This window comes from Lissotriton vulgaris, chromosome 11 (genome assembly GCF_964263255.1).
Source record: "Lissotriton vulgaris chromosome 11, aLisVul1.2, whole genome shotgun sequence".
NCBI lineage: Eukaryota > Metazoa > Chordata > Amphibia > Caudata > Salamandridae > Lissotriton > Lissotriton vulgaris.
In genome coordinates this window covers 359,794,461-359,817,667 of record NC_141699.1, presented here as the reverse complement: position 1 = coordinate 359,817,667, position 23,207 = coordinate 359,794,461, and the positions used below count along the sequence as shown (strand labels likewise).

The 23,207-nt window shown below is 46.0% G+C and overlaps 1 protein-coding gene across 1 annotated transcript in view; it reads right to left on the bottom strand.

Annotated features, from left to right (window-relative positions):
- Window positions 1–23,207, bottom strand: part of NCAPH (non-SMC condensin I complex subunit H) — a 379,053-nt gene that overhangs the window by 67,232 nt on the left and 288,614 nt on the right. The window contains exons 13-15 of the mRNA XM_086943336.1: window positions 6,420–6,527; window positions 6,133–6,306; window positions 5,017–5,133 (exon numbers count right to left, since the gene is read on the bottom strand). Coding sequence (XP_086799462.1) covers window positions 5,017–5,133; window positions 6,133–6,306; window positions 6,420–6,527 — 399 coding nt within the window. The remainder of the gene's footprint in view (window positions 1–5,016; window positions 5,134–6,132; window positions 6,307–6,419; window positions 6,528–23,207) is intronic.

Sequence of the window (23,207 nt, the reverse complement as noted above, 5' to 3'; positions counted from 1 at the left end):
CCTCAGGAATGAGGTCAATGGGACCCGCCATGTCGGACCATAATTGGCGGTCATAACGGCCGATTATTGCTAGAGAATTAGCAGCTCTAATAGAGGCCGCTGCCATGGTAGAATTTTTTTCGCCTATAAGGTCCAGTCGACGTCCTTCCTTGTCAGGCGGTGTAGTAATAGCGTTGCTGGATTTTTAGATCGCTGTTGGGCGGCTTGTGAAATTACAGAGTCTGGTCGTGGATGGCCAAACAGACAAGCTGGGCTGTTTGCAAGGGGCACGGTATTTCTTTTCTATGCGAGGAAGTACTGCCGGAATGGATGCAAGTGTCTTCATGATCTTAACTCCCTCATTCCAGATATAGTCTATGATTGGAACAGCTCTAGTGATTTTCCTGGACTTCCTTGAAATCATGTAAGGAGCATTCTGTCTGTTCGACAGTAACAGGCAGTTGAAATCTAGCTGCATTAAATTATGAAAGCCCCCGATGTCCTCAGGGGGAGAATCAAAAGATAGAGGAAGGAGTGGAGAAGGCATTGGTATTACATACTCGTCCCAGGGATCTGTAGCATGAGTATTTTCAGGCAATTCGCCCTCTTCAACCTCCTCTTCAGAGGAGGTAGTGTCATGCTGCACATGTTAAGAAAAACCTGAAGGTTGAGCCGGTGTAACAGGAACCTCATACTGAAGTAATGGATCAGGAACTACCGCTGGAAGGGGTGGATTTTCTGGAACAGCCTGTTGTGGGGGAACCTCTGCCAGTAATCCGACAACATGGCCTGGAGATCCTGTATGCGCGTAGGAGGTACGCGACTCATTTCCCTCTGGCGTGACTCTGTGGTGTAATCTATGGCGTGGAACCAAAAGTTCCTCCTGGTAATAATGTTCCTGATAGTCGTCATCACCTTGACACTTGATGTTGAGCTCAGAAGGATGGTGAGCTGTGCCAAAAGGTCCCTCATCCTCCATTTAAGTTTCTAGGAGATGCGAAGGCAGAAGCGGAGAAATCTTGCTGTAATCCTGATGTCTCTGAAAAGTTTTGAGTTGGTATAGTCCAGACGAAAAGGGTGTAGACGGCGTAGGTAAAACTATCACAGTCGATACATTAGACTGGATTGGTAAATCCGTTGTCGACGAGCTCTTCGTCGGTTGAGGCTTCGATGATTTTCTGGTCAATGATTTTTCAACAACAGGCTTCTTGGAAGTGATAGAGATTCTGGTAGTCAGAATCTGCGAAGTAATGGTCATCGTCTAAACAGTAGCCGTCGATGAGGGAGCAGAAGTCACAGAAATCGTCGACGATTGAGTCAAAGTGACAGATTCAACGTGGCTCTTACTCAGTTTTTGAAGAAGACGCCTTCTTGGATTCCTTGACTGATGAAGATGTTGAAGACAGCATTGACCCAGAGGAAATCTTAGTTGACCTCTGTGAAGGGTCAGAAACATCATGGGAAGATTTATGGTGTTTTCTTCCCTCACTTGAAGAGCTATCATGGGATCTAGCTCTATTGCTAGAAGTTGAGGCTCTGTCATCCTCCTCAGCCTAAGAGGATTTGAGCCACAAAAGCAATCTTGCCTCTCTATCCCGAAGAGTCTTGGTAGGGAAAGTACGGCAGATCTTACACTACTTTGCCTCATGCTTAGGATAAAGGCAATACATGCAGTCCTTATGTTGATCAACATGGACCCTCTTCTTATCCCAGGTCCTGCAGGGCTTGAACAGAGCTTTTCTGTCAGACATTCTGAATTTGAAGAGAAGAAAACCGAGTGGCACTCAGGGAGACTCCCTTCCATATGACGTGCAGTGAAAATCTGAGGAGAACTACCTCTGCTGAGAGTGTACTAGAGGGTGCTGGTAGCTGATTGGTTGGAGAGGACTTTTGGTTCTTTTTACTATAATTATGTAGATAGGATTCACATTGTGCTGCCGATCCTGCAAAGGAGTAGGTCACATATCTCCACCTGCAGGTCTTTTGTTCCAGCTCCTGGAAGTAGTTCACACCGCCTGTCAGAAACTAGTCTCAGACAGCAAATGTGTATCACCGTCTCAGGCCCTGTAAGTCTGAGGCGAACAAAAAAATTTAATAAAGTGTACAGTTCAGATAAAAGGGAAAAAACGCAACTCACCCAAAATAGCCATATTTGATTTAGACAACTGGTCTCATTCAATGGTTGTGACCATTGGCAACATGGTTGCTGGGCACAAGACCTGACCAATCAAATGGTGGTGTGCTTCAGCATCGAGCTAGGCTACTCGTTGGGCTGGCGCTGGAATGCACAATAAGCCCCACAAAAAGACTCTTTGCCAGAGATCTTTTTCCAAAAAGCCAACAAAAGCCAGGTAAAAGATACAGAGATCCTGGATTCACCCACGAAGTTTCAACCTTTTTATTAGTAAAGGGTGACGTCTACACGTACCCTTTCCAGATTTTTGCTTTTTCATGAATAATTATAGTGGGCTTTGCAGTCACATGTGCTTTCTAGTGCTTAAAAGTAATTCAAATGACCCGTACTTAATAAAAAAGCTAACACAGAGCATTTTAGATTTGCTTTGTAAAATCATTAAAACATTTTTTTAAAGTAACCTGAGAAAATGTGTTCCGTGATAACGTATGGAGATATTCTAATTGTTAGGATTTCATAGAAAATACCCATCGTGAAAAAGTAGTCTTTCAAAGGGATGTAAACACTATCCCTACCACTATCCCTACCAGGACCTCTATAAACAATATTTAACTGGCCCCACTTCCAAGACTGTACTGCATGACACACGATCAGGTGGCTGCCAAACACATCCCACTAAATCACAATGGTGCAAACGACTCCCAACTGCACAGAAAGAGCACAATTAAAAACTGAAAAATAAAGCAATGCCCTTTAGAAGACATTTTGAGTTACAGACCACCTGTCTTTCTACTAAAATGTACGGAAGAAATATTAGAACTAATTAACGAAAAGGTAATGAAATCGTTACTTAAATGTAGGAGTAGTTTTGCAGCTCAAAAAGTGTTCTGGATTCACATGCTATGAATTATTCTGTTATCTAATGATTGGGTTAGGAACTCGTCTCTTGTAGTGGTCGTTTTCTCGCTCTCTTTCTGTGTAGGGTCTCCCTCACTGCTTCTATGCTACTTCTGCATTTGTTGAAGGAACTCTCCTTTACTAGCCAGTCGTCCAAGTATGGATACATGTATATTCCCTTTTTTCTCAAGTGTGCCGCCAAGCATTTTGTGAAGATCCTGGGTGCTGGTTTTCAGCAAGATAGCACTTTTAACTGGTATTGTGTGCTATCTGTCATAAGCGTAGAAATGTCTTGTGTCTGGGATTCATCAGTACGTCCTTGAAGTCTATGGTTGCCATGTAATTCGTCTCTCAAAGCAATGGGAGTACTTCTCACTTCTCGGCCGAGGAATTACTTTTCCATCTTTGTATGGGTTGTTTCTTTGGTCCCCATTTTGGTGGGTGTTTTATTAGTTCTATGCAATGATGTTGATGTTGAGTATCCACCTGTCTGACGTGACCTCCCTCCACTCCTTGGAAAAAGGCTATTCTACTTCCCCCAACAGGTGCTGCGTGTGGGTCCTTGATGTGCAAGTTACTTGTTTGTTGGAGCTGCCTCACTAGATGGTTGATCTCTGCTCCTTGCTCATTTGCGAAAGCTCCTTTTGGCTTGGCTGCCTTTCTTGCTCGATAGTCCAAGATGGAGTGTCTTTCTGCCCCTTAATGGCGTAAAGTGGCTGCCTCTGTTTCTCCTTAGCTCTGTGCGTTGGGCTTGAAATCTGCCAAAGCCTTGCAGCCCTCTATCTTGCGGCCTTTCAGGAGGCAGATATTACACACCTGATGGTTGTCTCTCTGGGCAAACTTGTGATGGCACTCAAGACCGAATCAGAAAGGTGAGTTTAACATCTCCTTCAGAACAAAGGGCCGCCCTGACCCTGCATTCTCCCAAAGGCTGTCCACATATCCCACCTATGTCGGAGTTGTTTTGGGGGAACATTTTGATTTCACAACAATAATCTGTCTAGTGGTGTTTCTTTCCCCTTAAACCACAAATTTCCCTCGATGACCTATCACCTTATATCTTTCGACGCTTGGAAAGCTTCCAGACCAAAAAGGAGAAGATTCTGAAGATGGCACTACATGCTGAGGTTCCAGGGAGGAGCATCTTACGGTAAGAGGAGGCTGAACTAAGGATCAAATGGTGGAAACAGTCAACATCCAACAACAACAAAGAAAAAAAATAGAAAAGGGACTACTACAAGACAGTATTGGACCCAACCACCATGTAGCGGAATAATGCACAGCATTTGAATCTAGAAAATATTCATGCTGCAAAACTGTATTCACAACTTTCAAAACACTGGACTGGTCAGAAAGAACAAAGTCTTCTTCCAAAAGAGCATCATAATCCCTTCTAGACCCATTCAGGTCTGTGTCAACCTCCAAAATTCTATCTTGAAGGCCATTTGCCTGAGAATTTTTTGCTTGAACTACTTAGCACTTCTTTCACTCACTGGTGATTGTGCACTTTTTCAGCTCACATGTTAAATTGTTATCTGAAATATGAAGAATGCGGTTGGTCTCTCTCTGATGTACTGCTAATTGAATTTGTAAAAGGTGTCTTAATAATGTATAGCTGTTTGATAATGTGATGTTTCATTTGACCTTAATAGGTCCTTTGTGAACACAGATTAACTAAAAACAGTGCATGCCAGGCCCTTTCGTTTTCCTGAATCCATGTACTATGTGATCTAACCTCAGCAGCATCATGGAACCACCTCCTTCTTAGACCATTGATCATCCCAGCCATGGCTATCAGTTCTTGACCCCTAGCCCATGGTTTTAAATGCTTCACCCTATGCAAGCCAAACGTTGCCCATTCCCCCTCACCCTCCTTATCTTGTTCTTTCCTCAGCAACTGAAACTACATTAAACAGGCTGAGTATGATTGCCTCCCTCAGCCACGGTTCTGTGTGTTCTACTTCCAGAATGTATCCTTCTTTCCAGTCACTGATGGCACCACTCACTTCAATCTCTAGTTGCTTCTCCTGTGCACTTGTCAACAGATTCCACATGACATGTTTCAAACGTTTCATGTCCATTTTCTTGGCTGTCTTTGCATAATGCAGCTCGATCTTGTTCACCTGTAACAGAGGACAGAAAAGCAACTTTCAGTCAGCAAGACAGCAATGAATACGGTGATCATGCAAGCCTCTGTCTCAAGCAGTATTGCCAATGGACCACTACACTGACCTGCCAAAGTATGACATTTCAGCACTGGGTAATATTGAGCCCTGCCAATGACCAGCAGCACAGGCTACTATTCCAGCCCAACACACATGTATCTACACACCTCTCACCTGAAATCACTGTTTTAACACTTAAATTGCCATGCATTTGAATGGCCACCCACTCCTGCACCAATCTACAGTTTTGCTCTTCTGCCTATGAATCAATGTTTCCACTGAATCTCATGACCCCGGAAGACACCCAGGTTCAGGAACAGAACTCCCAAGCTTAAGACCACTCTTGTTGAAGGCTCCCACTGGCTAATACATCTACAGGTATTTCCACCAATAATTTTCTATTCACTCAGAGTAGCAGCATGGTTCAAGGAAAAGCAGATTTAAAGTACTTCAAGAGTGAGCTGATCGCTATAGAGGAGTAGGACTGAACAGTAACACCCAACAGCTTTTTTTCAGTCATTAGAAAGTATCTTTCTTTCCCAATTTGAATACACTACACCTCTTATTGGAAAACACTCCACCACTCTCTCCAGACTGCTAAAAACAGAAGTACGGACACATTGCATGATCAAATCATCATGGTTATTTAGAGATCCTAAACCTTAATTCTTACATTTTTCTGACAGACACGCACTCTGAAATGATCTTAAGGAGACATGACGGGCTCAGTAAAATATCAACATAAATGAATTGTGGCAGTAACAGAATTTGACTCCTCTCAATCCCTGCCATGCAAATAGCATTTGTCCGCATCTAATACAGACTACCAATCTCTGCAGCCCTCGTCGCCATCCTACCATGAGATTGCCCTTTCTAACTGTAATGACTATTGGCGTCTCATCTCTGCGAGCATGCGCCGTTTGCCGTGTGATCAGATTATTGATTAGAGATATTTACCTTTAGCGGCTCAGCCACAAGGTTGTCCTCGCCATATGTGGTGATTACTAATCTGTCTGCATGTGCACCCTGCTCAGGGTCCAGATCACCCATTGGGTTGGCAGTGAACTCAAACATTCCATTTGGGCCCATGAAGTCGCCAGGGCCATCATCATCATCATCACTGTCTGCAGCCTAAAGAAAGGAAGAAAGCATAAAATGAGCAGGATAAACAACTTTCCAACTGTCTCTCATACTCAAGCTCTAAACTCAACAACACCTTATTGATGGCCCCTTAACCATCTCACCTGTAATCCAGGACAGAAGTTGGAAGTGTCATTGGGATTATTGTAATCGTAGTCCCCAATTCCATCATCCTGCTCTGCAGTCTCACTTGGTGCCATCATTTTTTTTAACTGGGCAGAAAAAACAAAAAGTAGGTCAAAAACCAAGAATATCCCCGGTCCTACACAGTGCGGTGTCAACAAGCATCCTTTCTTGCAAATGGCTTGCTTAACAGCACTAACCAAGCAAGCTCTGTGCCGACTAAGCACAAACGAACACCCTCCCTCCCCGAATAACTCCCTCCCTCCCCCACTCACAAGCAGTGCCAGCCATCCTCCCCATCAGTCAACATATGTACTTTCTAGATATGAGCACAGAATCCCCAATACCAGCACATTAACAAAGCTGATCATATGATTCATACAAATAATAAGGTTTCTTCACTTATGGAGGATGTTAAGCCAGAACCAGACATGTTGCTATGTATAATTTGGAAGTCAATAAAAATTATGCAAGTAAAACCTCATAACTGAATTGTTGTACAGTTTAACACATCACAAATATAAAACCTGGAACTCATCTCAAAGTTAGCACAAGTTTAAAAAAAAAAAAATAAAAAAAAAAAAAAATCACCTCATCGAGATAACCCTAGGTTTCCAGAAAAGATTTAAAAAAGGAAACTGCCACTTCACCCATCTAAGACCAAAATCATCTCCATTCTGCACCGTACTGTCAAAACTATCTGCAGTTTAACCAACAAATTAAAAGCAACCGGAAGCAACAGTACCAACACTTTATCCAGTTTTATTTAAATCAATATGGACGACGAAAGTAAAATAGGTATACTGAAAGATTTTGCAGCCATTGGGGACGCGCGTATGAAATGGAAACCTCATAGGTATGCTTTCGCCAAGCTAGTTGAGCAGTTTATCCAACAAAAAGCCCAACTGTTGTCTTGAAGATGCGTTCAACAAAACAAATACCCAAATTCAATAGTGACGGTGCAGGGGAATGATGCAGAGATCCTGGAGGGACAGTTCTGCCAAGCAAAGGTCTGGGGGAAGGGGGTTGACACAGTGATCACAGAGACCACCAACATGCACATAAATTGAGGAAGTAAAAGCAAGAGAATAGCCGCCGTAGGCAAAAAACGATATAGGAAGGTCGATGTAATGCAACTAAGGGTTTATGTGGCAAACATAACAAAGTGTCCTGAAAGGCGAGGAGACATGGTACACCCAAGAAGTGGCAGAATGACCCAAGCTGTCTAATGTGTTAGACAAGGGTTCTTCAAAGTCAGTCCTGGAGGGCTGGATCCATACCAGATACATATATATATATATATATATATATATTTTTTTTTTTTACATATTTTATTACATTTTCCGCATACCAGATGGGCGAAGCCCAACAAGAAAGATACAGTGGAAATGCATAAAATGATATCTCTGGATACATTATACAACCCCCCAGTAGCCTGCAGAACATCAGACCAAGGAAACATGACCCCCCCCTCCCAAAGAGCACCATACAGACTTCAGAAACATTACATGTAAATGCCAAGGAAGCTCCCAGCCACGTTTCAATAGCCCCGATACACTAAACCGGTATATTATTCACCACTAATTGTTCAATAGGATCACAAGTGGCAGACTGCGGCATTGGGGGCAAATCTATACCTCTGTAAGCGGCCCACCGAGACCAGATCTTTCCGTGCTTCTGTGGCATCCCCTAGCCTGAAACACTACAACCTCTACAGACATGCATCTACCCAGTGCTTTTTTCCAGTTAGTGACGCTGGTTGGGGACGGGTCCTTCCAATGTTGTGCTATATCACGCTTAGCTAAGGTGAGGCTTAAAAATAAAAGGAGTCTCTTGTAGCGATTCCCCCTAATGTCCTCTGTGCTGTGTAAAAGCGCCAGTCTGGGTCCCAACGGGATATCTCACGCCAGGACACGACCTAGGCAAGAAAACACACCGGACCAGAACGGCTGAATTGTCACGCAACCCAACACCGTGTGTAATAACGAACCATCATCCGTGTGGCAGCATAGACAGACTGGGGATTGGATTGCTCCCATTTTCCAAAGCCTAGTGAGAGTGTAATACACCCTATGTAGGTATTTAAACTTGATCGGTCTGTATCTGGTAGACATGGCTGCATACCGAGGGCTAGCCAAAGCCTCGGCCCAGTCATCTGTAAGGGTGTTGATAAAACTGGGATTCACGCTAGATTTGAAATGACCCAATATGATGGGGGTACGGGTCTCACAAATGGCTAGACCCAAGAGCCATTATAGGAAGGGTAAGTTTAGGCCGTTGGTGGAGGTTTGTACCCCTTAATTTTGAAATAATTGAAAAGGTGTTATCCTTATTTTTTAGTGTCTTTATTTATTTTCATCATTACACCTTGTCACGGTGAACAATGCACAGAGAAACAGCCGACACGTGATTCGCCCGGTGGCCCCTATTTTCCCCCCAGCGCCTTGAGACCATCACGGGTAAGTAGTGCGCTCTACAAATTCTTGATTGATACTGGTTAGAGTATTGCCTGCTAGGGGGGTTGGGGGGCACCGGCAGCGTGGCAGGCGCTTCCCACTTCGGGACGCAGACAGGCTTGTCCTTCGGCGTGCCCGCACATTTTTACGCTGCCAACCCCCTTGGACGACTAGAGCAGGCACTGATCACAATGGCATCCCATGGTGGAGGGGACAGGGGATGGGGGTTTGAGTCAAGAATGAGGAAGTGGAATCGGGCAGAGTAGAGGCGGCAAAGCACATTAACATCAAATTCATCAACAAGTAGGTAGATTCCGTCAAAAAACTTAAAATAACTAAAAACACTTCCAAATTAGCAGCGAGTAAGAACGGTGCTAGATGGGACGTAGCTGCTAACACTATGCACAACTGTGTCAATGTAAGTTTAGTCTACCACCCTTGCACCTCTCATATGTAGAATTGTCCAGAGATAGGCATAATGCACCTATAATTAAGGCCTCCCTCATTAATGCCCGCTCGGTCTAAACACTTCCAGGACATCTTTGATCTACTCACAGATGAGTCCTTAGATCTGCTCTTCCTTACTGAAACCTGGCTTACGCCCCACTCCAGCCCTGTGATCAAGAAGGCCATCCCAAAGGGGTTTAAAATCATTAGAGCAGATTGCAAATCTGGGCGAGGGGGTTGTCTAGCGGTGGTAGTGAGGGAAGAATGGGCATGTGTAGTATCTTCCTGTTGTATTTATAATGTTCTTTTACCTAGGTCCTACCTGCTCAGCCAGTGTGAGTGTTCTGTATGGAATGTTGGTGTGAAAGACATGGGTGGAATGCTTGGGTGCCTGGTGTGTGTGTTGACAGTTTGAAGATGGCCTGAGCAGCTAGCAGGCTGCTTCTGGGGGGTCTGCTACGATTGATTTTATGGACTCAAATAACTTAAGACACTACTCGTCTGCTGTTTCACCTCTGCGCATGGGACTTACTTATTACAGAATGCCAGAGCAATGAAGTAGAGGACACACTGGTCATTGAAGCTGTGGATTTTTGCATATAAGTCTCCCCTCATTACTTCCTGGGGGGTATTCGGTTATACAGACCCCGGGACCCATGGCCAATTTTCTTAATTTACTTAAAGAGTGGATCATGCCAAGGGCACTCGCTACTCGCACAATGCTTCTAGGAGATTTTAACATACACGTCAATAACACGGGGGTGGGGGAAACTCATGATTTTCGTGCCTTGCTGCAGTCGGCATAACTAAAACAATGTGTAACATCCACCACACATAGCGGGGGCCACACTCTGGAGGTTATTTGTGCCAGCTTTTCACTTGTGGTGGCTGCCCCTCTGCTGGTAACATGGTCTGACCATTACCAGATTCATTTCTCGTGGCATATCCCTAACAAATCTCAACCAGCTAGGCCCCGCAGAGACTGCCTGGGTAATGCCACTCATAGAATTGATCCGGGGGTTTTCAGTCAAGTTCTTGATTAATCTCAGCCTGAGTTAGCTGGTGACCTCAACTTGGCACTTGTGAACTTCAATAACTGGATCAAGAAGGTGCTGGAGCGCCAAGGCAGAAATAGAATAGAGACCGGATTATAGCATCAAGGCTAAAGCCTCCCTCTAAACGGCCCAAAAGTCCTAGTATGCCACTATTGTGCAAGCTAAACACAACCCACTATGGTGAACGCATTGCCCTATCTGGCAATAACGTCAAAGAACTTTTTAATATTGTGCAAAGTTATTTAACACCTAAGGCCATGACTAATAACCATACACCATCCCTCATGGTGTGAGGAACTGTCTAATATCTTTATCAACAAGGTTCGGGGACTGCAATCACACTTTGGTGAATGGAACAGCCAGGCAACTAATGGGACATCTTGCCAACAAGCACCCTCCCCTTCCGAGGCCGCCCGGTCTACTCTCAAATCGGGTTTCCCAAACGACCCTTGCCCTGCCAAACCTTTGGCTAGCGGAGCAGCAGTGATCAAACCCCACTTGAATCAGCCACTGTTCCTCCTCCTGGAAGCAGGCATTCATTATTCCCCTTCTCAAAAAGGCATCCCTCGATCCCAATCTCACGGCCAGCTATCGCCCTATCTCTTTGCTCCCTGCAGTGGCTAAGGTCTGTGAGAAAATGGTCAATCAACTGACCTAGTTTGTGGAACAGCATGGCCTCTTTCATCCAGCCCAATCAGTTTTCAGAGCCTCCTACAGTACGGAATCGGCATTGGTGCAAATCGCGGAGGCCATACGTGAAACATTAGGTACTGGGTGCAGGGCAGTTCTGGTCCTGTTGGACCGGTCGGCTGCTTTTGATACTGTGCCGCACTCGCTACTCTTAGCCCGCCTTCAGAAGCTTTGCATCACTAGTTCTGCCAGAAAGTGGCTGAACTCTTTTCTGAAAGGCAGAGCACAGCAAGTCTGGATAACCCCTTTCACGTCAACTACCCAGAAACTACTGACTGGGGTTCCCCAGGGTTCCGTTTTGAGCCACTGCTGTTCAACGTTTATAGGTCAGCCATCATCCAGATGGCAGAAGACTTGGGCGCTAAAGTCGTCGCAAATGCCGATACACTCCTCTTCTCTTCACCTAGAAGAAACAAGAGTCATCATCTTCCCATGTCAAAATCTGTCTCACAGCATTGTTCAATTGGCTCACCACCGGCCAGCTCAAACGTAACGAGGATAATACAGATTTTATTCTTCTGCAATTTTCCCCCTCTGTACTGGCATGCCTTCTGGCCGGATGAGTCTCCCAAGCCTTCCCCTTGGGGCCTTCCAGTCAAGAACCTTTGAATTTGGTTAGACGAAAAGCTATGTTTTAGCAGTCAAATTAATAAACTGACAGGAACATGCTTTGGCATACTGAAATGTCTGCCTCTTCTGCTATTAGCAGCAAAGGAAACAGTCACCACAGAGCTCATCACCTCCCGTATCGATTATGCCAATGCACTGTATGCCGGCCTGCCTTGTTACCTGCTGGATAAATTACAGATGGTCCAAAACGCTGCTGCTAGAATGAATTTAAATCTCCATAAAAGAACCAGTGTCAGGCAATACCTGTGTAACTTACACTGGCTACCTGTGAAAGCATGGGTCAAATTCAAAGCCCTGGTAACGGTTCATGCTGCTATTTACGGTTTCGGTTCAGTCTATTTTAGTAAGCGTTTCCAGTTTTATGCCCCAAGCAGGCAACTGCGCTCTTCCAATATGATGAGGGCGTGCATCCGAAGATTCTGCCTTAAAAGAAAAGGTGGCAGTTGCCTGGCCTATACGCCTGCGGTGGCCTGGAACTCAGTCCTATTGGACTTGTGGAGCCTGCAGGATCCAAACAAATTTAAAAAGAATTACAACTTTTCTCTTTAACTGACTGTATCTCCTCTTTTGCCAAGTCCTTTTGTCACTGCCTTTCCACTCTGGGGCTCACGCAGGACACTCGAGTGTAACTGTGCATGTTACAAATCTTATTAACATAACAAACTTAATTAACATAACTTCTTGCCTTTCTTTGCCCCAAAAAATCCTACAAAGAGCTGATCGTCCACCCGATGTTCCTTGGTTCGATCAGTGTAGAAAATTAAGGCTCTTTTAAGATCCAAACTATGAAGTCTCTCTTCGTCCTTAAAGGGAAGAGGCAAAGCAACGACTGTTGGAAGGGCAAGAGTACATGAAACAGTGACTACTTGTGGTAGAAAAGAAGCTTGGGTCCTTAATACCCACTTGTCCAGAAAGAACTTGGTGTATGGGGGGTTGACATAGAGGACTTGTAGCAAGGAAAGACTGTCTTAAGAGAGAGAAGCTGCTGTGTAGTGATTCAAAGAGGTACACATTAGGACTATGAGGACTAAATAGAAGTCTCACTGTGGCATAACAAAAGGCGCAGGTGGGAACACAAGCTGTAAACCTTATAAAAAAAACCCGCATGATTTCAGTCTAGAAAACCAATTCAGCAACTGCAAACAACGTGCCCAAAGCAAGCACTTGCTGGGCTAAATATAACACAAAAAGCACAAAAAGCAACACTTCAGATAGTTTGGCCTGCAGTGGGTTGATATGCTGGGTCTTGCATCAAACCACAAACTTGTTCTAACAGCTGGCTTATACTGAAGTTGTCGAGAGACAACTTGCTGCCAAGATGAAATGTACATCTTTAGGAGGGAAGTCGAATGCAGTCAACCGTCGCCCGCTCAAGATGCCTGTGTAGAAGAAGGATGACTTTTGAATGTTCACCCCCTCTTTTTAAATGACTTTAGGTGATGGTGTACTGATTGCACCCTGGTGCGCTGACATCCAGCACACCATGTACTTTGACCGCTAAATGTTTGTACCAGTTAGCACAAATTGGCTAATTCGTCATTGGCAAGGTTAAAATGCATGCAAGTCCCTAGTAAAGGGTATTAGAATGCTAGGGCCTGTAAGCTAAGGTGCCTTTAAGGGACTGCAGCACTATTTGTGCCACAACTTAACTGGCAAATGAAAACTTGACAGTTGAAGCACTGTCAAATTCAACCTGTCAATTTAACCTTTTTAATAGTCCAAAACATCACAATTTATTACTATCTTTAAAGTTGACCCCAAGTACCCAGAGGGAAAATTCCATGGTTCTAAATAGCAGACCATGTATTTATTTTATTTATTTATTTTAAAAGTTTTATATAGCGCGAACAAGATCCTTGCAGATATCAGAGCGCTTTACAGAGCATAGAATAGGCCATAGGGTACATCACAGTTGTAGGTATAGGTGGGGTATGTACATGGGGGAGCATAGTAAACAGGTACATCAATAATGCAAGTAGTAAAAATTGTTGTAAGCATAGACAGTCTGGTAATTCAGTAATGCAAGTAATACGATAATCGAGGGATCATAGATAATACAGATCGGTGCAGAGACTTTTAAAATTCACGTTAATAGATCAAGTGTGTTTAGCCATGAGGATAGCTTTTACTTCTTTCCTAAAGAGTGTGATGGAGGGGATGAGTCTAGTTTCAGGAGGGAGTGAGTTCCAGATCCTGGGTGCCATTCCTGAGAAGGAGCGTTTATAAGTTTTTTCCTTCCGGAATCTGAGGTTTTAGCAGAAGATTATTTGTGCCTCTAGTGTTTCTAGAGCCGCCAGAGATTGTCAGCTTCTGGGCGAGGTAACCGGGTGAGCTCAGGTGAACAGCCTTGTGTGTCATGCAAGCGATTTTCAGATGTATTCTGCTTCAAAAGGCAGCCAGTTCAGGGTTTTCAAGTCAGGGGAGATATGCAAGTGTTTTTTTGACCCAGTGATGAGTCTCGCTGCAGCGTTTAGAGAAGCTCTTAGGGGTGCCGTAGCAGTTTGAGGGAGACCGCAGAGGGCAGTGCTGCCGTATTCTATTCGAGGGATGACCAGTGCTTGTACTGCAGTTTGGAAGTCTTTGGCTGGGAGGAAGGGTTTGAGTTTCCTCATTGTATTGATTTGATAGTTCGCCCCCTTCGTTGCCTTGCTGATGTGTTGCTGCATGTCGAGATTGGTGTCGAGTGTTATGCCCAGAGATGTTGCTGAGTCCACGATGGTTGGTTGGACATTGAGTGAAGTTAGGTGTTTAAGCCAAGTTTGAGTGGTAGAGATCTTCGCGGGAGGTGCGATCAGAAGGAACTCTGTTTTCAAAGCATTAAGTTTGAGATGATTATCGGCCAGCCAGGATTGGGTGCTTCTGATCGTTGAGTTCAGGCGAACAATGTCTTTGGGGGATTGCACTTTGAGATATAGTTGGGTGTCATCTGCGTACATGTGAAAGAATACATTGGATGTTTGTAACAAGGTGGTGAGAGGTTCCATAACTAGGTTGAACAAAGTTGGGGATAAGGAGGATCCTTGGGGGACGCCTAACGACACAGGTATTGGCGAGGACAAAAGGTTGTTGCACTTGAATTTCTGCGACCTGTTGTGTAGAAAGGAAGCAAACCACTTGAGAACATTTCCAGATATACCGATTCTTGTGTTTAATAGTTCGAGTAGTTTCTCATGTTTAACGGTGTTGAATGCTGAGGAGAGATCAAGAAGTTTGTTTTACATGCCCTGGTAGTGGAAAATCTGCAAAGTCTGTTTTCCTTATGGAATAACATTGGGAGACGTATTAAGTCTAATAAAGTAACTTCCCAATAGAACCAGACTGGGTAGTCACCCCTCTAGAGTGTTTCACACGGAAAAAGAAGTGTCTGGGCATGCTGGTAGTGGGTAGACTAGTGTATTCTGGAACAGTCAGATACCACATGTACCCGGAAGTAGTCACAAGGTGGGTGGAATTGCCCAGGGGAACGGTAGCCCTATTAACGAGCAAATCATCACCTCCCACAAGCTCTGCAAAGGATAAAATTGGCAACCCTGCCAAGAAAACTGATTCCTGCTGCTGGACCGGTGGAAAACACGACTATACAGACTTCCAGATTTTTTTTCAAGTCCCCCCGTTGAGGATTTCAGAAACAGACACCAACACCGAGGAACAAGCAAAAATATCAAGCTCTCCATCGGATCCCACAGGCCGGCCTCACTGTCGATGACAGCAATCCTTCAAAAAACAAGTCGTTGTCCAAAATTAAAGATTTGACTGGGACGAACATGGTACCTGAGGCAGATTTGCACTCCATCGCGGTGAACCTGAACTTTTGACTTTGACCCGGTCTAGTGCAACCAGATACCAGTGGTTGGTGCTTTGATTTTTGGGGGCACTAGATTCAAGTTTAAAAGCACAATTGTTCTTTAAAAAAAATAAAAAAAAACTTCTCTCCGGTTCCCTACAATATATTTGTCGTTTTGGTGTCACTTCAAAGATTAAAATTTCGCTATTTTTATGAATCTGATTGGGATTTTTATTGTGTTGTGTTTCTTGCTTTAACGGTTTTGGTGTTGTTAAATGCTTTACACAGGTGGTCTCCTGAGTTAAGCTGGACTGCTCTGTGCCAAATTACCAATGATTGAGTGCAGTTTTAATTTACTGAGAACTAACTAGATCTCATAGTAAATTGTGTCATTCTTGCGGGATGAGATCATGCTACCCGATCAACTAATAACCCAGTTTCCTATAGAAAGCATTAAAACGCAGATTTATTTTTTAGATAGCGCGAACTTGACCCAGTATCGGGTATCAGAGCGCTTTACATAGCAACAGTTGCGTTCCATGAGGACACATTCATTTTTGTTAGGCATGGGGAGATAAAGTTATTTACCCAGAATCACAGGATGTTCAGCGTCATTGCAGAGACTAACCCGGTTCCCCAAATTCGAGGTTGACCGCCCTAGTCGTTAGGCCAACTCCTCTCCCCAATCCAGATTGCACAGGCCAGACGCAGTTCCCTGCTCTGCTGCTGTAACCGACTATCCTTCCAAAGCAGCAGAATGATCGGAGGATGGATACTCATACCCAGGTGTTCCGGATACCCCACACTCATTGCCCAAACCAGTGCCACTAGAAGGACATGAGGTGGTTTCTCCGGATCTTCTTCAGAACTCTGGGAAGAAGAGACATAAAGGAAACCCACTATAAGTATAATGAGAGAGAGAGAGGGAAAAATGGTTGACACTGGCAAAATTGGTGGTGGCGAAAAGATTGAGCCAGGTTCTCCCAACTTCACCACCTCCAGGTGTAACTGCCAATTGTGATCCGCTAGGCTTCAGGAGCTGAGTTTGTCCACCCTGGCTTTTAAAAGATCCCACCAGGTGGTGTACCACCAGGAAAATCTCTTGACTGCTCTGCCACTTCCAGAGGTGCAGTGCCTCTTGCCGTAGGGCCCATAGCCCAACTCTACCTGGTTTGCTGCAATACCACAAGGTATTAGTGCTGTCCTTGATCACTTGTACCAACCTTATTTTGATGCTGGGCAGGAAGATCTTCAACGCTAAGTAATTTGCCTGCAGCGCCAACAGATAGATGCCTTCTGCCGAGGACCAGAGTACTCCAATCTTCATCTCTACTAGGTGGCCTCACGAACCTAGAAGTGATATATCTTTCACCACTGTCAGATCTTGGTGGGGTAAGGAGAGAGGTAGGCCACTGACCAAAACACAGTCAGGTAACAACCACTGCAGAGCTTTGCAGCCTCCTCCGAAAACAGGGAATAATTAAACAGATTCCCCCACCTCCATCCTGTGCTACGTCCACCAAGACTACAGATCCCACAGGATATCATTGAGTAGCAGGATACAGGACGCTGGTTGCCAGTAACACTCATCATGGAGATATAGGACAGAGGATAAAACATCGGATGGTAGCCCGAATGTCATGGACTCTCCGCTCTGGGATAAAGGCACAAGACTGTACTGTGTCCAGAAAACCTCAGATGAAGGGGAGTGTTTGATAATAAGTCAGGTGTGTCTTTGGCATGTTGATAGGGAACTCAGCAATGTTAGGAGGTTTGCTGTCTGGAGATGGTTGAAGACTTCCAGGAATGAACCACCTTCAACAGCAAATGGTGAAGATAGGGGGAAGACTGGGACCTCTGAAAACGTGCTGCAACCAACGCCATCACTTTTGTGAATACCCAAGAGGCACTTGTGAGGCCAAAGGAAAGCTGTGCAAACTAAAATATTTGTTGTCCCACCAAGAACCGAGATAGCATGTGTGAACCTGCAAGAGGGTGGGGGGATGTACTAATAAGTGTAACGCAGGTCCAACTATACATTCCAGTCTCTATGGTCCAGGAAATACAGGACCTGGGATATGGTGAGCACCTGTAATTTGTCCTTTAGCAGAGAGGCTTTGAGAGGGTGAAGGTCTAAAACAGGACTAGGTAAACAATGGTATGCGTAAAAGATCAACATTAAATTCCATAAAACACATTTAAACCTAAAATAGGACAATGGTCTTTGTTCTTCATCGGCACGAGACGTAAGTCAAGTACCATCCAATTCCTACTTCTGGTGCTGGAACCCTTTCTATGCCCCTTTAGCCAAAAGAGTGTGCACTTCCAACTGCAAACTAGACAGATAGTCCTCCGTCAGCAAGCCTGAAGACAATGGTAGGTGTGGCAGAGTTGAAAGAAATAGAAGGGAGTAGCCCCCAGTGGACAATTTGAAGGTTCATCTTGTCTGAAGTGATTGCTTATCACTCTTGGAGGAAATTCTGTGCCTTCAACAGGGTGAATGTGTCTGGAAGGCCACCCTTAAGCATTGTTGCAGCCATAGTAGCTGGACAGGAGGGTGCATATCAAGACTATGGCCGTCATCACTGGTTTGTCAGCATACCCAATAACCAACTAAAACTACAAACAAGCTGACTGACAACCATCTGGCATAGTCCTAAAACTACAAAAAACACACTAACTTACAGTTGGAAAACAAGACAGCCCTTCTGAAAAAGGCTAACAAGGATCCTCACAACGCAAATCTTCTACCTCAAGGGTTTATGCGAAATGGTGAACAATGGTAAAACAATCCACTTTAAGGTAATTTCAGCGATTCTTGTAACAAGATATTTCTGTACAACCTTTAAGAAAGCTTATTGACAAGCCACCCTTAAAAGGCATATTGGCTTTAAGCAACACTTATTACAATAAACTGGTCAGGCCTATTGAATTAGCTATACCTTTTCATAAACAATAGATAAGAAGTATGGCATCTAAAAAATGTACCCAATGAACCAGTCAGGCCTGTAGGCTTTATAATTGGTTTGTCGATATAGCCAACTCATGCATACTGAATTCTGCATAACTTTTCCAAATAAAGCAGCCTTTAGGCATAGTCAGAAGACAATACAAGTGCGAGTGGCAAAGCAATAGTCGGCTTCTCGTAAGAGGATTAACAATGATTATCAAAGTGCAAGTCTTCTACCCACAGGTTTGCCAGAGTGGACAACCAACACTCTGGCCCACTCTGAATACCTGTAGCATAGACTTTAACAAAGTTTAAACAATCCACCCCTAAAGGTGTATTGGCCTCAAAATGAACAAGTTACTTACCTTTGGTAACAATATATCTGTAAGAAACATTAGTTAGTTATAGATTCCTTACCTTAGAATTATCCCCAGGCACTAGACTGGATCCGGAAAGTTTGTCAGCAGTACCCCTGCGCTTCGGAAGGTGGCGTCGCGCGGCTCCGCGTCAGTCGCTGGCGTTCTGGTCGCCGAGATGATGTCGCGGTAGCTACTCGTGCCCAGACGTCAGTTCTGTACACAACTTTCCGTGCCAGAAACACAGAGCCATGCAAGACACCGACCACTGTTGCACAAAACTAGGGCTATGTAAGGATGACCTTAACCCTAGAAATAAGTATGCAGAACAGGGAGGATGGGTGGGGTGGTAAGGAATCTAGAACTAACTAATGTTTATTACAGATCTACCGTTACCGAAAGTAAGTAACTTGGTCATCTGAAAGAAACACGTTTGTTATAGATTCCTTACCTTAGAATAGATACCCCAGCAATACCAACCCCGGTGGTGGGTCTGAGAACCAAGATCACACTAGAAAGTCCTGGAGAACAGAACAGCCAAAGAAGCGGTCTCTCCGGACTTGACTGTCCAGACAGTAGTGCTTCGTAAACATGTGCAGTGACGCCCACATGGCTGTCTGACAGATGTCATGTAGAGGAACTCCTCGCCTAAGGCAGTAGTGGCTGCCGTTGCCCTGGTGGAATGGGCACATAGCCCCACAGGGGGTTCCTTTTTAGCCAGAGAATAGCATGTTTTGATGCACAAAATGACCCATCGAGAAATGGCTCGCTTGTGTACGGCCCGACCTTTCTTGGCGCCAACGTACCCGACAAAAAGTTGGTCATCCACCCGGAACTGTTTTGTGCGATCCAGATATAACGAAAGCGCACGTTTTGGGTCCAGACAGTGGAGCCTCTCTTCCTCTCTGAAGGATGTGGAGGCAGAAAGAAGGTGGGCAAAGTGATGGTCTGCCCGATGTTAAAGGCTGTGACAACCTTAGGCAAGAAGGATGGACAAGTCCTGAGAACTACCTGGCCCGGATAAACAGATCAGAAAGGAGGATTGGAGGAAAGAGCCTGGAGCTCACTCACTCTTCTGGCAGATGTGATGGCTACCAGGAAAGCAGTTTTAAGTGTCAGAAGCCTCAAAGGACAGTTGTGAAGCGGCTCAAAGGTAGCACACAAATAGGTTAAAACTAGATTCAAGTCCCACTGAGGCATAACAAAGGGAATAGGAGAGAAGAGGTGAGTTATGCCTTTCAAGAAGCGATTCACCACTGGGGACTTGAAAAGAGGGCTGATCTGGAAGCCGAAGGAAGGTAGAGATGGCTGAAAGATATCCCTCAATAGTGCCCAGAGCAGAGCCCTGCTGGGCTAAAGAAAGAAGAAACAAGAGACCCTCAGAAAGAGGATCCACAGCCTTTGCTGGCTGCCAAGATTACATCACAGACTTCAGGAGGCAGGCCAAAAGAAGTCAACTGTCGCCGCTCCATCTCCATGCAAGGAGGTAGAGGCTGGACAGGTTCGGGTGGAGGACCGTCCCCTGTTGCTGCGACAGAAGATCCTCACAAAGAGGCAGTTGGGTCGGAGGATCGATGGCCATGTTGAGCAGCTTGGGATACCAGACCCTTCGTGCGCTATCCGGAGCCACAAGGATGACTTGGGCCCGGTCGAGCCAGATCTTCACCACTTTGGGCAGAAGTGGTATAGGTAGAAAGGCATACAACATACCTCAAATCCACTCGCGACGGAAAGCGCCGCCTTGGAAATTCCAACAGGCAGAATTGCGCGTTCTCTTCAGTGGCAAATAGATCTAACCAAGGCTCTCCCCACTCGTGAAAGATACTTCGCACCACCTCCGAGTGAAGACGCCATACGTGATCCATCAAGTACCTGCGGCTGAGTTCATCCGCCCTGGCATTTAGTGAACCTGCCAGGTGTTGAACCACCAGGGATATGCCCTGATGTTCCAGCCATATCCAGAGGCGGAGGGCCTCCTGACAGTCCACGACCCCACCCCGCCCTGTTTGTTGCAGTACCACATAGCAGTGGTGTGGTCTGTGAACACCTACACAACTCTTCCCCGGACAGAGAGAAGAAATGCTTTTAGTGCAAGACGAATCGCCCGGAGATCTAGAAAGTTGATGTGGAGTTCGGACTCCGCCTGAGACCAGAGGCCTCTGATCTCCACCTCTCCCATGTGGCCACCCCATCCCAGAAGGGACGCGTCCGTCAGCACTGTGTGGTCTTGTTGGGGAAGCGAGAGGGATTTGCTGTTGACCCAATCCTGGTTCGTGAGCCACCCCTGCAAATGATTTGCACTGCCCTTCAAGATCTGGACGCAATCGGACAGATTCCCATGATGCTCCCCCCACTTGAACTTCAGGTCCCACTGCAGAGCCCACATATGCCACCTGGCATGATCGACCAGCAGGAGGCCATGAGGCCCAGCAGCCTCAGGGTCATTCTGACCGAAACCCGGGATAGATGCTGAAAGATCAGAATCATAGCCTGAATATCCCCGACTCGCTGTTCCGGAGGATAGACCCGAAACCGCACCCTGTCCAGAACCGCTCCAATGAAGAGGAGCTTCTGAGAGGGAATCAGGTGAGACTTCTGCACATTGAAGAAAAACCCCAGCAACTGCAGGAGATCGGCTGTAGTTTGGATGTGGGAGATGACTGCCTGGAGCAAGCCCGCCTTCACCAGTCAGTCGTTGAGATTGGGGGAAGACAAACTCCTGGTCTGCTCAGATGAGCTGCGACCACCGCCATCACTTTCGCAAACACTGAAGGGGTGCTGGTAAAGCCAAACGGGAGCACTGTAAATTGAAAATGCTTGTGGCCTACCGTAGGTAACGCCGGTGGGCCGGCAGGACAGGGATGTGAAAATAAGAGTCCTGCAAGTGAAACGCTACCATCCAGTCTTCCGGGTCGAGAGCAGCCAAGAGCTGAGCAAGCGTCAACATCTTGAACGGCTCCTTCCAGAGGAAGCAGTTTAGAGAGGACCTGAAAACATGGCTTTTCATGAAATAGACCCTTTTCTTTCTCTGCTTTTTTCTGTTGTGTGACTGCCGTTTTTATGCTGTTATTCTTTGCTAAAGCGCCGGGATGCTCCCTGGAGTAGCCGTGCGCTATAAAAGAAATAAAGTAACATAACATAACATGTCCCGGAGATAAAATATAGGAAGCCCTTGTCCTTCTTGGGGACCAGAAAGTAGTGGGAACAACAACCACGACCTACTTCTGGGGCAGGAACACACTTAATGGCTTCCTTGGCCAAGAGAGGCGTAACTTCCAGCTGGAGATGGGCCAGATGATCCTCCTACATGCGGTTGTGTTGCGCTGGCATGGCTGGAGAGGTAGCCTCGAAGGGGAGGGAGTAGCTGCAAAACCCATCTGTCCTACGTGATGGTGCACCAGTGAGGGAGGTGATGACAAATCCAGCCGCCCACTGGCATTTGATGGGCCTGAAATGTCGGACTAGGACGGTTTGGAGGCTGCTGCAGATGGGGGTTTGGTGGACTGGCCCGCCCGCTGGCCCCCGGAACCACGACGGTTGTTCCCATGTCCCCAGCTGCGCGAAGGTTGCGCAAGTTGCTGCGGCCTGTGGCTCTGGGCGGGACGTAGCGGGGTGCCCCTTAAAAGGGACGAAGAGCAGACTGCACAGGCCGGCTGGAGAGACCCAAGGACTAGGCCGTAGCCCGTGAGTCCTTAAAACATTCTAGAGCGTGGTCTGCTTTGTAGCCAAAAAGGCGACGGCCATCAAGAGGCATATTTATCAAGGTGTTCTGGACATACCCCCGAAAAGCCAGTCGACCTCATCCAGGCGTAGCGACGAAGGGCTACATTCGTGGAAATCGTCCTGCTTAGAGAGTTGGCGGTATCCAGCCCACAATGGATGGTAAACTTAGCCGCATCCCTCCCGGCAGCGACAGCCTGGGAGAGCACTGTCCGGGCCTCTTCCGGAAAATGGGGCAGCACCCGAGCAACCATATCCCACACAGAGTGGGAATAACTGCCCAATAGACATGCAGTGTTTACCAACTGCAGTCCCAAGCTGGCTGAAGAGAACATTTTCTTCCCAAGATGGCCATTTTCTTGGATTCTCTTTCCGGTGGGGCAGTAGAGAATGCGCTCTTTGAAGTGGAGGATTGAACCACCAAGCTCTCCGGGGTGGGGTGTTGGGAGAGGAAAGTGGGGTCGCCCGGAGCTGGCGTCGGGCAAGCATCATATCCACGAGAGCTCCCGTGTTGGGCCTGGACCACGTGCTCAAAAGGACGTTGGTAAGGGCCTCATTAAACGGCATGAGGGGCTACGAAGAGCTCGCTGCCGTCTGAAGCACCTCTGTCAGGAGGTTAGTCCTGACCGCCAAGTAGGAAGCTTGAGGATGAGAGCCTCGGCAACCCTACGCAACACAACG